Genomic DNA, 14,878 nt, shown 5'->3' on the forward strand with positions numbered 1-14,878 from the left:
ATTACATATTTTTACCATCATGACAAGCATATTATAATTATGTAACTTTATATTTATGTTATGTAACGTAACAGTATGAAATATTTAGAATAGCTAAACTGTTATTGGTGGAAAGTGATTTCAATTTATGCTCTCCATATAGTTAGAAATGTTATTTATTTAACTGACACATATACACTACAAATGAAATATATTATGTTAAATTACAGTATGTTTTAGTGATTCATAAACTAACATGAGGTACAAATACCATGAGAAAAAATAATGACTTGGTCTAAAGTAAAAACCCAAAAGAAATTTCTTCAGTAAATAGCTTTTTGCATGCTGTGAAATGGCTGGCTGAGCCTAAAGCAGGTGGCTGTTGGGTCGGGCTCTTGGCTAAAGGCCTCTGAGTCAGACTGTCTGCACTGTCCCAGCGTGTATGCTGCCATTACGATCAGGTCCTCCACCGCTGGGTCTTTCTCAGGGCTGAGCAGCCGCTCGTGTCCCGAGACACAGGCTTCTGTTCTGGCCTGTGTCTGCCTCTCGGGCCCTCTGAGCCACTCGTGTCTGAGACATTCCTCAGCGGAGAGACGAGACCTATACACACACACACACACACACACACACACATGCATGCACACTAACACAATGTTAGAAAATAAGAAAATCACAGAAACCTTATTTGTAAAACCACACATTTTCCTAGATGCACAACATGTAGATTCTGAAGCAGTTAAGCAATACCTGTCTGCTGTTGCTTCATTGGCCTCCACTTAAACATCACACAGTTGACCACTGACCATAGTTGACCACTAAGCAGTAGGGGAAGCTAGAGGGTCTCACCGTGCATCTTTGAGCAAGAGAGCCTGAATGAAGAGGATGGCTGCAGGATGCAGAGCCTCCAGCTCCTCCCCAGCATAGGACACGTCCACTTGGGAGATGTTCAGGAATGTCTCCTGCTTGTCCTCACCCAAGAAGGGAGAAAGCCCGGTCAACATAATGTACGTCAGCACTCCGATACTCCTGTTCAGGACACATGCACACATGCAGGCATACACAGTATTTGCAAATAACTGCTGGATATCCACATTTGTTGAATATTAAAGGTTCAGTGACATTTTTTACCAGTTGATTAAAAGCATACTTATTTATGTATAGAAATAATAATAATAATAAGTTTTGACATACTGCTTCATACAATGACTGTAATCTAAAAAATAAGGTGCAAAAAATTACCACATGTCAGTAGCGGTGCTTATGGGCTCATAATTCAGAACTTCAGGAGCTAAAACGGAATAAGGAAATCCAAATGATTTACAGAGCTTGTGGTCCTGCTTTCATATACAATACAAGTGTGTAGTTCCAACACAGACAAAAACAAGCAACTCTGGTCTTCCCAGTAAAAAGCAGGAATAAACACTGGTTAGAGATGGACCACGTCAGCGTAATGTAGTGTTCCTCTGACAGACCATGGCTTTGCAGTTCAGCCAGATTTCCGCTAAAATAAGAGAGACCAGACTCCCCACGCACTCACCCACATACTCTGGAGTTCCCATGATCTCTCTCAGTTCCTGGTTCTGCCTCACCACCCGTGACAGCCCAAAGTCCACAATTTTAATGTCACCCAGAGGTTTGGTGCTGGTCAGTAGGAGGTTCTGAGGCTGGGGATGGAGATGGACACAGAGCAGGCAGGCGGACACAGAACTTAGGAAGGCAGAATAGTGTAGGATCATGTAACGGGGCTGAATGTGTTATCAGGAACATTCACTGACTTCGTGTCAGTGTGATTGCGGATCACTGTTCCCCCCCCTTCCCTTGTGTGCTGTGTTATATGCCGTCACACCGTCAGGTTACATATATGTTAGGCTATTGGTTTGTTTTGTAGTTTTTCAGTGTTTCCATACTGGTCCTATACTGTAAACAGGCTGTAAACTTACATGGGCTATTGATTTGTTCTGTGGCCCTTCAGTTCTTTCATACTGGTTGTAGGAGCCATTTATATCCACCTTTTAGTTAGGTTAATTTAGTTATTACTTATTTTAGCCACTTGGGGGAGTATTGCACTGGGTGTGGCACGTCACTGGAAATTAGGTATATTTACAGGTGTGGCAATCAATTAGGAAAAGGTGTGGATGGCGGGGAACACACGGTTCTTACCGTAGCCGTGAGCACCCACTCCACCGACAGCACGCCACAGCAATTTATTTTAGCACAACAGCACTTTTTTTAATCAGCACTGGGCAAAGTACCATTTTATGTAATACATTTTTGATACATTCATAATAAACGGGAACACCACCCAAAGAGAGCCAATGCCTGGACCTAGGATTCTTTCTGCTACGTGTTGAGAACACCATGCCATCCATGCCGAGGCTTATAGGATAGCCTCCACATCGTAAGAACCCATTCCTCTTCGTTTGGATATGCTTCTGAATTGGACAGGAGCGTCCCGATCGTTTGGATAAGGAATTGGATTGTAAAAACATTTTTTCTGTTGACCACGGCGTTGGATATCGTAAGGATCGCCCGTCTGATTGCTTACCTGTTACGGAGCCTGGAACTCTTAGTTGAAACACCTGTAAGTCCTTACGTCGTTATCCAGTGCAGACTGCAACCACGGAAAGCTGGTGGGTACTCTTTCATATTTCTCTGCCGATGGAATTGGAAAAACGTGGACTCTCGAAATTCAAATGAAAGACTGTTTCAGTGCTGTGGCTTTGTAAAATCAGGCTACTTGTGCTGTTAATTGAAATAAATTCTGACGCTCGGAATATTAAGTGCTGTGTTGTGTGCGTATGTGTGCTGTGGGCTGCCTCCGCATAAGTAAAGTTATTGTGCTGTTTCATTGAGCGCTTGAACTTAACGCGCTTAACGCAAAAAGATGAGTGCAGATGAAGGACAATTGCCCGACAAGGCCAAAGGCGCTTCTGTGACTATAGATGAAAATAAGGCTCCTGATAAATCGAGTTCTGTTGTTGATGATTCAGGGAAACGCATAAGAAAATTAACAGCTAAGGGATTTACAATGCTGTTTGAAAACTTGCAGAAAAATCGTAAATCCCAACTTACGCAAGCTAATAAAATTAAGCAACGGATTAATGAGCTTCTTACTGGAAAAATTACATCTCAAACTGTGTCTGATGTGAAGAAATGCCTTAGCAAATATTCCACGTTGTGCAAAGAAGTTTTAGAAACCCAAACTACTTTGCTGGAAATGCCTATGCCAGACCCTGAACATGAAAAGCAACAAAATTGGCTTGCACAGAAAACAAATGAAATTAATCAATTTGAGAATGATGTGAAGCAATGGTTGGTTGATGCTGCTGCGAAAAGGGATGATGAGAATCTTGATGTGCTGTCTACAACAAATTCTGACATAAGGCCTGAAGATAGTATATCAAATGTTTCAAGTAAGGGGTCGAAACGTAAAGGTCGCTCTTCTGTCCATTCAAAGGCTTCCAGTTTTATTTCTGTACATTTAAAGGCGAAAGCCGAAAGGGCTGCTCTTTTACAGTCTGTAGCAGCCTTGAGAAAAATGCATGACCTTGATGCTGAAGAAGCAGCTCTTCAAATTGAAAAGGCAAAGCTGAAAAGGAAAAGGGAACAGCTAGAGGTTGAGGCAAAGTTGGCTGCTGCTACAGCTAAGTTGACTGTGTTCGAAAATGAATGTGGTGGTGAAGATGTGGATGAGTATGAAGAGGATAATGGAGAAGATGCCATGAATGCCTATCTTCATGCTCATTTGAAATCACAAACGTCAAGTTTATTGAACACAGCTCCTGTCTTGCATCTTCCTAAAACTGTCTCTTTTCAACAGGACCATTCTCTGGCTGTACGGCCTAAAGAGAGGCTGCACATTCCACAAGCCCAGTCTTCAGTAAGATCTAGTAACACTTTGTCCTCAGTGTCGTACGCGCCATCTTGTCACAGGTCCGAAGTGCCGGGGAATGACCCAGGACCCCGATCCACCAACGCTGCACCAGTAGGGCTTCAGCCATCAACCTCACAAGGGAGTACACGTATGCATCATTCCCCTCATGACAATGTTCAACACCCTACCCTGTACGACCTTATGCAACAGCAAACCAACATCACTGCTCAGTTGGTTCAGAACCAAGCCTTAGCCTCTCTTCCTCCACAAGCTATCCCAGAGTTTGATGGTGATCCACTTAAATATGCTGCCTTCATTAGAGCTTTCGAACAAGCTATTGAAAAGAAAACTACAGATAAACAAGAATGTCTTTATTACCTTGAGCAATACACCAGAGGGCAGCCAAGGGAACTTGTTCAAAGTTGCTATAACATGGTTTCTGGACAAGGCTATGAGAGAGCAAAGAACCTATTAAAAGAACATTTTGGAAACGAAATGAAAATTGCTGTAGCTTACATAGAGAAGGCTATGAAGTGGCCAATGATGAGGGTCGATGACATTAATGCTCTGCAGTCTTTCTCAATCTTTTTAAGGGACTGTTGCAATGTGATGGAAGACTTACAGCATATGGAGGAGATGAACGTGCCATCTAATCTTCGCCTCATTATGATGAAGTTGCCATATAAACTGAGGGAAAAATGGAGATCTGTTGCCTGCGAGCTACAGGAGCGCCGTGGTCACAGAGTTATGTTCCCAGACTTTGTGGCCTTCATTGAGCGTCAGGTAAAGATTCTGTCCGACCCCCTCTTTGGTGACCTACAGGGTACACCGCCAGATCCTTCCTTTAAACCCAAAGGCAGACATACTGGAAGAGGCCAAGCTACCGTTGCAGCCATCAATACTGCCTCAGGACCAACTACATCAGCAGCTTGGCACCAACAGCGCAGAGGGCCAGCTTCACAGAACAACGAAGAGTCATGCTGTGTGTGTAAGGGCCAACATGCAGTGGAGAAATGTTCACAGCTTGACGGGATGATTCACAGGGAGAAATTGGATGCTCTGAAAGTAGCCAGAGTGTGTTTCAGCTGTCTGAGCAGAGGTCATATTAGCAGGGAATGTGACAAGCCTTCGACATGTGATATATGTGAACGCAAACATCCAACTGTCTTACACATCGACTCTAAAGCTAAAGCACAGGAAGTGTCAGTCAACAATGCACTTGTATCATTGGAGACATGTGGCCATACTGGGGCCGGAAGTGATGAATATGTTCTCTCTATTGTGCCTGTACAGGTGAAGGCCAAGTCCGGGAGCACGGTTGTGAACACCTATGCCTTTCTAGACCCTGGGAGTTCAGCTTCTTTCTGTACCCAACATCTCATGAGGAAACTGAATCTTTCAGGAGTCAAGACTAACATTCTTCTTCGTACTCTTGGCCAAGAGAGGTCAGTAGACACATTCTTGCTTAGTGGTCTTGAGGTTTCTAACTTGAATGAAGAAAACTTCCTGGACTTACCTGAAGTCTATACTCAGAGGACCATGCCTGTGAGCAGAAATAACATTCTCACTCAACAGGACTTAGAGGGATGGAAATACCTCGAAGGCATTAAAATTCCCAGTCTTGAAGCAGAGGTGGAATTACTGATAGGCACCAATGCGCCGAAGCTCATGGAACCATGGGAAATAATAAATAGCCAAGGCGAGGGACCATATGCTGTAAGGACTCTCCTGGGGTGGGTCGTGAATGGTCCGTTAAGAGGTGGTGAGCCACGCAAAGGCAAGTTTGGCCGTCCTGCTGTCACTGCCAATAGGATCTCAGTCGCCAAGCTACAGGACTTGTTGGTTGCCCAATACAATCAGGATTTTAATGAAAAATCAGATGATGTATGCCCTTCCAGAGAGGATCAAAGGTTCATGCAAATAATGGAGTCTTCAATTCAGCTTGATGAAGGACACTATTGCTTTGACTTGCCTTTTAAAGCTGAAGATGTCGTCCTGCCAAACAACCACAGCATCGTAGAGCAGCGTCTCCTAAGTCTCCACAAAAAGTTCAAGAGGAACAAAGATTATCATCAAGAATACACAGCTTTCCTCTCTGAAGTCATTGAAAAGGGTTATGCTGAGCTTGTACCACATCAGCAGTTGAGACGAGCTGACGGCAAGGTGTGGTACATTCCCCATCACGGGGTATACCACCCGAAAAAGAAAACCCTTAGAGTTGTTTTTGACTGTGCTGCTGTGTTTAAAGGAATTTCCTTGAATTCACAGCTGTTGCAGGGGCCTTACCTCACAAGCACCTTGCTTGGCGTACTTACCAGGTTTAGACTGGAACGTGTAGCACTGATGGCAGACATCCAAGCCATGTTCCATCAGGTGAGGGTGTCTCCAGAACATACAGACTTTTTACGCTTCTTGTGGTATCCTGATGGTGATACAAGTCAAGCTCCCATGCAATATAGGATGAGAGTTCACCTCTTTGGGGCTGTGTCTTCGCCCAGTTGTGCGAATTATGCACTGAGGAGAATTGTGCGAGACTACAAGGACAACTTCGAACCCAGTGTTCTGAACACAATACTCCAAAATTTCTACATGGATGATTGTCTAAAGTCTGTATCATCGGAGGCCAAAGCCATAAAAATGGTGCATGAATTGACTGAAGCCTGTGCAAAGGGAGGATTCCGCCTGTTGAAGTGGACAAGCAACAGCAGCGAGGTCTTGGCCAGTATTCCTGAGCTACAGCGTTCAAAGACCACCAGGGGGCTTAACCTGGATCAAAAGGAAAGTCCTGTCGAAACAGCTCTTGGTCTTCATTGGTGCATAGATGCAGACATTCTGACCTTTAGGATAGCCATAGAAGAGCGTCCACATACAAGACGTGGCATATTGTCTGTGGTGTCGTCTATCTATGACCCTTTGGGTTTTCTTGCACCATTTATCTTACCTGTTAAAAGGATGCTGCAGGAGATGTGCAGGTTGAACATCAGCTGGGATGCTGGCATACCTCGTGTCTTTTCAGAGCAGTGGTCCAAATGGCTGGCTAATCTCCATCACATCACTGAGCTTACAGTGGAACGGTGCATCAAGCCAAAAGACTTTGGAACACCTATTCACCTGCAGATGCATCACTTTTCCAATGCTAGTGAGTATGGCTACGGAACTGTATCATATCTGAGGATGGAGAATGAGAGAAACCATGTCAGTGTTGCTTTTATCTTGGGCAAGGCCAGGGTCGCTCCTTTAAAGCAAACAACAATTCCTCGTCTCGAGCTTACTGCCGCTGTCCTGGCTGTCCGGGTGGACAAGATGCTGAAGAGGGAGTTGCAGCTGGATCTACACCCATCAGTATTCTGGACAGATAGCACAACCGTTTTAAAATATATTGGAAATGAGACCAGGAGGTTTCATACATTTGTGGCTAATAGGGTGGCTGTAATCAGAACTGAAACAGATGTTGCACAGTGGAGACATATTGGCACAAGACTGAATCCAGCAGATGAGGCATCCAGAGGTCTAAGTGCTGAAGAATTCTTTGCATGCGAGAGGTGGCTGAAGGGACCACAATTTCTCTTGAGGGGGGAAGCGGAATGGCCCAGGGCAATTATGGAACAACCTTTGATTCTTGTGGATGACCCTGAGGTGAAGAAAGATCCGCTGGTGAATGCTTTTGTCTCCCATAGTCCACTGAATGCAACAAAGGTGTTTTTAAGTTACTTCTCAGATTTTAAGAAGCTGAGAACGTCTGTGGCATGGATGCTCAGACTTAGAGATGTACTTCTAACATTGTCCCAAAGGAGAAAGGTTCTTGAAGCCTCTGAAAGCATTGGCCATAACAATGGAGGCCGAAGAAACAATCACCTTCATGCCGAGATGCAACAGAAAGGGTTGGCACTTCGTGGACAGTCACTGACAACAGGTGACCTTGAGAGGGCAGAAGGTGCTGTTATCAGCTTTTTCCAGCAAGAGAGGTTTTCTGATGAGATTGCTATTTTAAAAGACGGAGGATCTGTCAAACGAAACAGCGACCTCTACAAGCTGGACCCAGTGTTAGAGGACGGATTGCTGCGGGTGGGAGGAAGGCTGAGTAGGGCTGCTATGCCTGAAGTGGAAAAGCATCCTGTCATTCTTTCCAAAGAGCAACATGTGTCCAAACTCCTCTTGAAGCATATCCATCAACAGCTGGGTCACGCAGGTAGAAATCACATGCTTTCTTCTCTCAGGAAGCGATACTGGATTACTCATGCCAATTCTGCCTGCAGGAAGGTCATCTCTGAGTGTGTAGTGTGTCGCCGCCTCCAAGGAAAGACGGGGGAACAGAAAATGGCCGACCTACCAGTAGAGAGGATTATGCCAGACTTACCTGCTTTCACAAATGTGGGCGTTGGGCCAGTGGAGGTGAAGAAAGGCCGGGGCAGAGTGAAGCGCTACGGTGTCCTCTTTACCTGCATGGCAAGTAGGGCAGTTCATCTCGAAGTTGCTTATGCTTTAGACACTGACTCATGTATAAATGCAATTCGCCGTTTCATGTGTCGCAGAGGTCAGGTGACACACCTGACATCAGACAATGGCACCAACTTCATAGGAGCTGAGAGAGAGTTAAGGGAAGCCATTGCTGAGTTAAACCACCAGAAGATTCAGCATGCCTTACTGCAGAGTAGTCTAACATGGTCCTTTAACCCTCCAGCCGGCTCTCACCATGGGGGCGTTTGGGAACGGCTTATTCGTCTTGTGAAAAGGGTCCTCTCTTCAACGCTCAGACTCCAAACATTGGATGATGAGGGCTTTCATACTATTCTTTGTGAAGTCGAAGCCATTCTCAATAGTCGTCCAATCACAAAGGCCTCTGATGATGCAAATGACCTTGAAGCACTTACACCCAATCACATCCTGCTCTTAAAGTCAAAGCCACACTTCTCTCCTGGATTCTTTTGTAAGGATGACCTGTACATGAAGAGAAGATGGAGGCAGGTGCAGTTCTTATCTGACCTCTTTTGGAAGCGCTGGGTGAGGGAATACTTACCGCTACTCCAGGAGAGACAGAAGTGGATGAGACCAAAAAGAAGCTTTTCCATTGGAGACATTGTGGTTGTAATGGATCCTGTTGCTCCACGAGGGTCCTGGCTGATGGGAAGAATTACTCAGACGTATCCCGACAAAAAAGGTTTTGTCCGCTCAGTTCAGCTGAAGACAAAGACGGGTCAGCTGGACCGGCCTGTAACGAAGATCTGCTTATTGATGGAAGCTGAAGTGTCATAGATGAGGTCCCGACTAGTTGACTGGCCATAGATGACCTGACTAGATGACCTGCCCACCGATGTCCTAGGCTCAAGAAAAGAAGATTCACTTAGATTAGCTCTGCACAAATGGCTCCTTTAGTTTAAATTAGATAATTTGGGTAATTGTGGTTAAAGTAAATATTCACAATTATGGGGCCGGGGTGTAGGAGCCATTTATATCCACCTTTTAGTTAGGTTAATTTAGTTATTACTTATTTTAGCCACTTGGGGGAGTATTGCACTGGGTGTGGCACGTCACTGGAAATTAGGTATATTTACAGGTGTGGCAATCAATTAGGAAAAGGTGTGGATGGCGGGGAACACACGGTTCTTACCGTAGCCGTGAGCACCCACTCCACCGACAGCACGCCACAGCAATTTATTTTAGCACAACAGCACTTTTTTTAATCAGCACTGGGCAAAGTACCATTTTATGTAATACATTTTTGATACATTCATAATAAACGGGAACACCACCCAAAGAGAGCCAATGCCTGGACCTAGGATTCTTTCTGCTACGTGTTGAGAACACCATGCCATCCATGCCGAGGCTTATAGGATAGCCTCCACACTGGTCTTATACTGCAATTGGGTTGTGAACTTCCCCTCGGCTATACTGTTGTTCCCTGTATTGCCTCTGGGGGTCAGGACACTTTTAATTGCTTACAACTGGTAATGTATTTTTGTGTCGAACTGTTTGTCATATCTGAACCGCTCACTTTTTAAGATAATTTAATAAAACTGTTTTTGTTATAAAATAGCCTTCAGTGTTGTGTGTGTGTGCCTCAAGGGTCAACAGTTATAACCTGCTTCCCGTTACAATCACACTCTGAATAAACGTGAAGACTAAGTCAAAGACTAAATCAAAGACCTTTCATGCAGACTGTTTATGTTGATATGGAGTGAAAACCTACACTCCTTCGTATTCCTGCTTCTACTAAGTTCCTCTGATGTGATTTCATCTGAACACAAAATCCTTCTCTCCAGTCTGTCTAATTAACGTAATTGATATGTGGTCAAACAAAGTCCAATATTGTACCACAGAAGAAAAATCCTATTGTTACTCAACATATTGAAATAAATATTGTCATAATTTACTTCTAACATTTCTTCTCACAGTTTCAGCAACCGTTTTGGTTCAGTTCTATCAGCTCCATAACAGTCCCCACCTTACTAAACATGCCATTAAATTGTCTTAGTGAAATGGGTCCTGATTTTCATAACTATGCAACCACATAGGAGAAACATGAGCACATTCATGTACACATTCTCTACACCTGTACCTTGAGGTCGAGGTGCACAATGTTGTTGCTATGGAGGAAAGCCACACCCTCCAGGATCTGCCTCAGGAGCAGCTTCGCATCCAGCTCAGAGAAGGCCACACACTGCTCAAAAATCTCTCCTCCCGCAGCGCTGGGAACACACACACACACACACACACACACACACACACACACACGGCGATAGATATACACAGATCCACATATACACAGACACACACCCATACACATATACAGACCCAAACACACACACACACACAGAGAGAGAGAGAGAGAGAGAGAGAGAGAGAGAGCAAAGTCCTTTTAGGCAAGTCCCTCCACTCGGCAGCCTATGTTGCAATGCATTTTGGGCACTTATCGGGCATGTATTTCGGGCAGAACTGTGCATGCGCAAGGCTTCATCATGACACCACCTGGCTCCAGCTGCGAGATCACAACACATGATTGGCACAAGGTATTCACAACATACCACATGATAGGCACAAGTATTCACATATCAACTTTTGGTGGCGGAAACTAACCCCATACATTTCTATGGGAGATTCTTTGAGTGCTGTGTCTCCTCGTTAGAAAGTCTCTGGAGAGACCATCTCAGTATTTCAGATCTTTGCTTTACCAAGCACATACTTCAACCAGCAGGTGTCACTAAGGATGCATTGAAAACACCAATCTCTGGCTTAAAGTCTCTGGGACTTGTAGTGGATGATCGCTGAGAGAGCCTTTGATAAATGTTTTTTTCAGTAATCCCCTATTCTTATTAATATAATCTGAATACAAATTCACTTAGTAAATATTCAAATTATATGTAATGTAATTATGTATAGTGCTTTCAGTGGCAGAGGCTATAGTTTGCTATGAGAATGTTTGTGGTCAGTTCAGTTGTCTATGCTTATAGAGCACCACCCTAACACACCTCACTGTCCCTTCTTCTTGATCCTTAGGGATAGATACAGTCATAGTGCTGGAAGACAAAGTGCTGCATGGGCCTCTCAATGGGGGCTGAAGAAGAACTGCTCTCTCATCATCATCAACAAAATTAATCCTCTCGTCTGGGCAAGCTGAACATGCCCTGCTGGATGGATACCAATAAATTCCTCTTGGCCTAAAAATAGATAATCCAAAGTTGTCCAAATACTTGTCCCACTTGTAGACCCATGTGTTGTCTGCAGGTCTAATTTGTTAATTTGGTGGAAGATTGGGAGAGAGAAACAGATGGATAACAAAAGATGGACTAATTGGACATGAAAGGCGTGTGTATGGACAGCATTTGTGTAAATGCAGACAAACAGCAGGGTCACCAATCAGTCTGGCTGCCATTCTTCTGCACCAACTGCACAACTTACCTCAGATGGCATGGCAGTCACCCCCCATGCCAGCCTGTAATCTGTTTGTGTTCTGTAATATATGCTTGGGTCTTTTAAACAGTAGAGGTTTTTGGATAGATTTTGTTTAGCTTTTCAGTACAACTTCCCTCATCTGGTATGACAAGACAAAAGAACATTAAGTTGGAGGACCTTCGGTAGCACCTAACCTGAGTGAACCCAGATAAATCTGTGAGCACATTTTTATTTTCCTCTGTAAGATCCATCTAGTGATCTTTCCATCCAAGCCCATTTCCAAACAACCAAAATCCCAGAAACCAATCACAACCGCTATCCAAGCTTGATGACAAACAGAGGAGTACAGTTATCTGTGTTGTTGAACTCCACCAATAGCTGCACCGATGGGGTCAGGCATTTCTTTGGAATTGACTAAACAGTTTAGTTTACAAGAAAGATGTTCTTTGCAGAGTTTAAATGTATAGCCTACCAATTTAAATGTAAGTTCACTGCTGGTTACACCCCAACAACGCATTCCCAGACCAATTGTCAATCTCAACTAAAATGAGAATCGGTCTGGTGTCAGCCAGGCTAGGTAGCTCCTTCTTCTAGATGGTGCTTTTGTTAGTTGATGGCTCTGTACACAGCATAACTTTGCCTTGTGTTGTGTCTAAGCTTTGCCAGTGGGGTGGAGGCGGTTTAGGCTGACCTATTTATAGAGGTTGATGGCCAACCGAGTCATCACCACCCCTCCTGTGATTTTTAATTGAGAAGGTAAGGGGGGCACGGAACTGTGTTCGTCCTGGGCAGCAAGACTAGACTGCCACTGGGAGTAACTACTACAAAACAGAGCAACACAGTAGAGTAGGCTACATGTATATATGGACACCACAGTGCCAGAGTACATCACTGTAAATCTATCACTGTAGAGAAAGTGAGTACAAAGATGGATTAACAGGCCTAATGGGCCCAAGGTGTGTGTGTGTGTGTGTGTTTGTGTGTGTGTGTGTGTGTGTGTGTCTCTCTCTCTCTGTGTGTGTGCGTGTGTGTGTGTGTGTGTGTGTGTGTGTGTGTGTGTGTGTGTGTGTGTGTGTGTGTGTGTGTGTGTCCTGTGAATACTTTTGAGATGAAGGGAAATGTATGGATTAGTATGTTTTTTGGGCTCAGTGTGTCATGGTCCATACAATATCTAATGACTCACCACTCAAGGAGCAGCACCATTTCACTGGCTGTCTCGTAGACTTCGTGCAGGTTGATGACTCTGGGGCAGGCTCTGGTCAGCTCCAACACGGCGACCTCGTGGATGACCTCCCCACGGCAGTCCTGACCCTTCCTCCTCTTCCTCACAAACTTGGCAGCGTACTCTATCCCAGTGTGCTTCTCCACACACCTTCTCACAACACCAAACTTCCCCCTGGAGATGGACAGCACACAGGACAGGGTGGGGCAATCAGGCATAACACAGCGGGCATAACTATGTTACTAAAAGTATTCATTCAGCTGGATACATGCATAGGTCAGGAAGATAATTTCCCAAGAGAATGATAGGCCTACTTTCCACTACTACTTTTAGTAATTTGTCACATTGAGTAAAGTGATCTAGTGAGGCAGGACAAAATAAACAAACAGCAACAACAACAACAATTAGTGAGGTCTTTGCTGTGCAATATAAAAATAAATCTATATTAGGCCTAATTCATTATTCTTCAGCGAATGAGAAGAAAACTTTCGCAACTCTTGCTGATAGACTATTAAAAACCTAGTATGTGTGTGTGTGTGGCTAATTTATTTCTATGCTAATTATCAATCGATATTCCTTACCTGCCCAACTTCTTGCCAGGAGTAAGACTGTACCGCTCAGTTAAGGTTTCATTTCGGATGTTGATTTTGATATCAGTTAGCAGCGCCGGTCGTTCCTGGCATGTATAGCGTCGCGCCTTATTTACCTGAGGGATCTGCAAAATGACGTCCATACTTCAAAAACAGTTTCAAGAGGTAACAATACACTTGAAGCTAAGTTACAGTCTGGTTAATTTGTTCAGTTTCAGAATTCAAATGTAGACTACAACTGAAGCAGTCTCCAAAATGTGTGTCCCAACGAGTTTGAATGCAGCAGCAGACTCACTGCATCAGATAATCAGTCTGCAGTCAGACATCATTTACATAGCAGAGGCGGAGTCATACAATACTGCAGGTGATATTGACAACGATATGTATCACCATATAATTATGTTATGCACACACACAACAGACATCACAATAAATCTCCACCTAAAAGATGATATGACAATATGACTGAAATCCTCTGTAACTTGGACCAGTGTGTATTCTTGTGGACAAATTCAGAGGTGAAACTACAGTCCATTACAAAGTGATTGTTTATTGACATTCGTAACAGTGCTAGGCTTGAAATACAGAGCAGAGCCTGAGAGAGAGATAGAGAGAGAGTAAATATGAGTGCACCCATGATAAAAAAATCAGCATATTTTCAGGGGAGAAGGGACAGTTGGTAAAACAATGAAGCAGCAATGGCATGTGTGCATGTCTGAGTGTGTGTGTGTGTGTGTGTGAGAGAGAGAGAGAGTGAGAGAGAGAGTGTGTGTGAGGCAGGGAGGAAGAAAGAGAACATGAGAGTGTAAGTCAGAGACAGTATAGACATGTGTGGCTTCTAATTCTAAATAGACATGAGATAAAAATGAAGTGTGTGGCAGATTGAGAGCTTTCACTTAAAGTGACATTCCATACAGAAAATCAGTATTAAAACATTTCATAAAAGAGAAAGGAAAAGGCCTCGATAACTGATACCATGAGAAATTGCATTGCTCATTAATCTGACAAAATATGCATAGCATGGTACACTTTTTACAATAAATAATTACACTGGAAACAGTCCATCAAACGACGTGACCATACAATTACTCTATATATTTTCTCCAGTCTCCTCCTTTTTAGTCTAATTACACACATTACGTATTAATATGTACACAGGTATGTTTGAGGTCCAATTCATACATCTTTCACTTTTTTCACTTCAACCTCTAATCACTTTTTACGTGATGTAAGATATAAACACAGTTTATATTACATTCTTACAGTGGTCAGGCCAACTATGTCCATAAACTCTTAACTGATCAAACCCTCTAATGGCTGAGC

At 43.7% G+C, this 14,878-nt stretch overlaps 1 protein-coding gene across 1 annotated transcript; it reads right to left on the minus strand.

Annotated features, from left to right (window-relative positions):
* Nucleotides 1–249: 249 nt before the first annotated feature.
* On the minus strand, nucleotides 250–13,809 carry LOC143135206 (serine/threonine-protein kinase 17A-like). The gene is made up of 7 exons (XM_076295915.1): nucleotides 13,547–13,809; nucleotides 12,927–13,139; nucleotides 10,410–10,539; nucleotides 1,517–1,643; nucleotides 1,219–1,267; nucleotides 826–1,005; nucleotides 250–579 (listed from the first exon to the last, which is right to left on the minus strand). Exons 1-7 carry the CDS (start codon nucleotides 13,696–13,698, stop codon nucleotides 303–305), a joined length of 1,128 nt encoding a protein of 375 aa, XP_076152030.1. The 5' UTR covers nucleotides 13,699–13,809; the 3' UTR covers nucleotides 250–302.
* Between the last annotated feature and the right edge of the window lie 1,069 nt (nucleotides 13,810–14,878).

Source organism: Alosa pseudoharengus, unplaced genomic scaffold, assembly GCF_046254945.1.
Source record: "Alosa pseudoharengus isolate Yale_2024_CS ecotype anadromous, Long Island Sound unplaced genomic scaffold, YU_APseudo_1.1 YU_APseudo_1.1_scf_2, whole genome shotgun sequence".
Taxonomy (NCBI): domain Eukaryota; kingdom Metazoa; phylum Chordata; class Actinopteri; order Clupeiformes; family Clupeidae; genus Alosa; species Alosa pseudoharengus.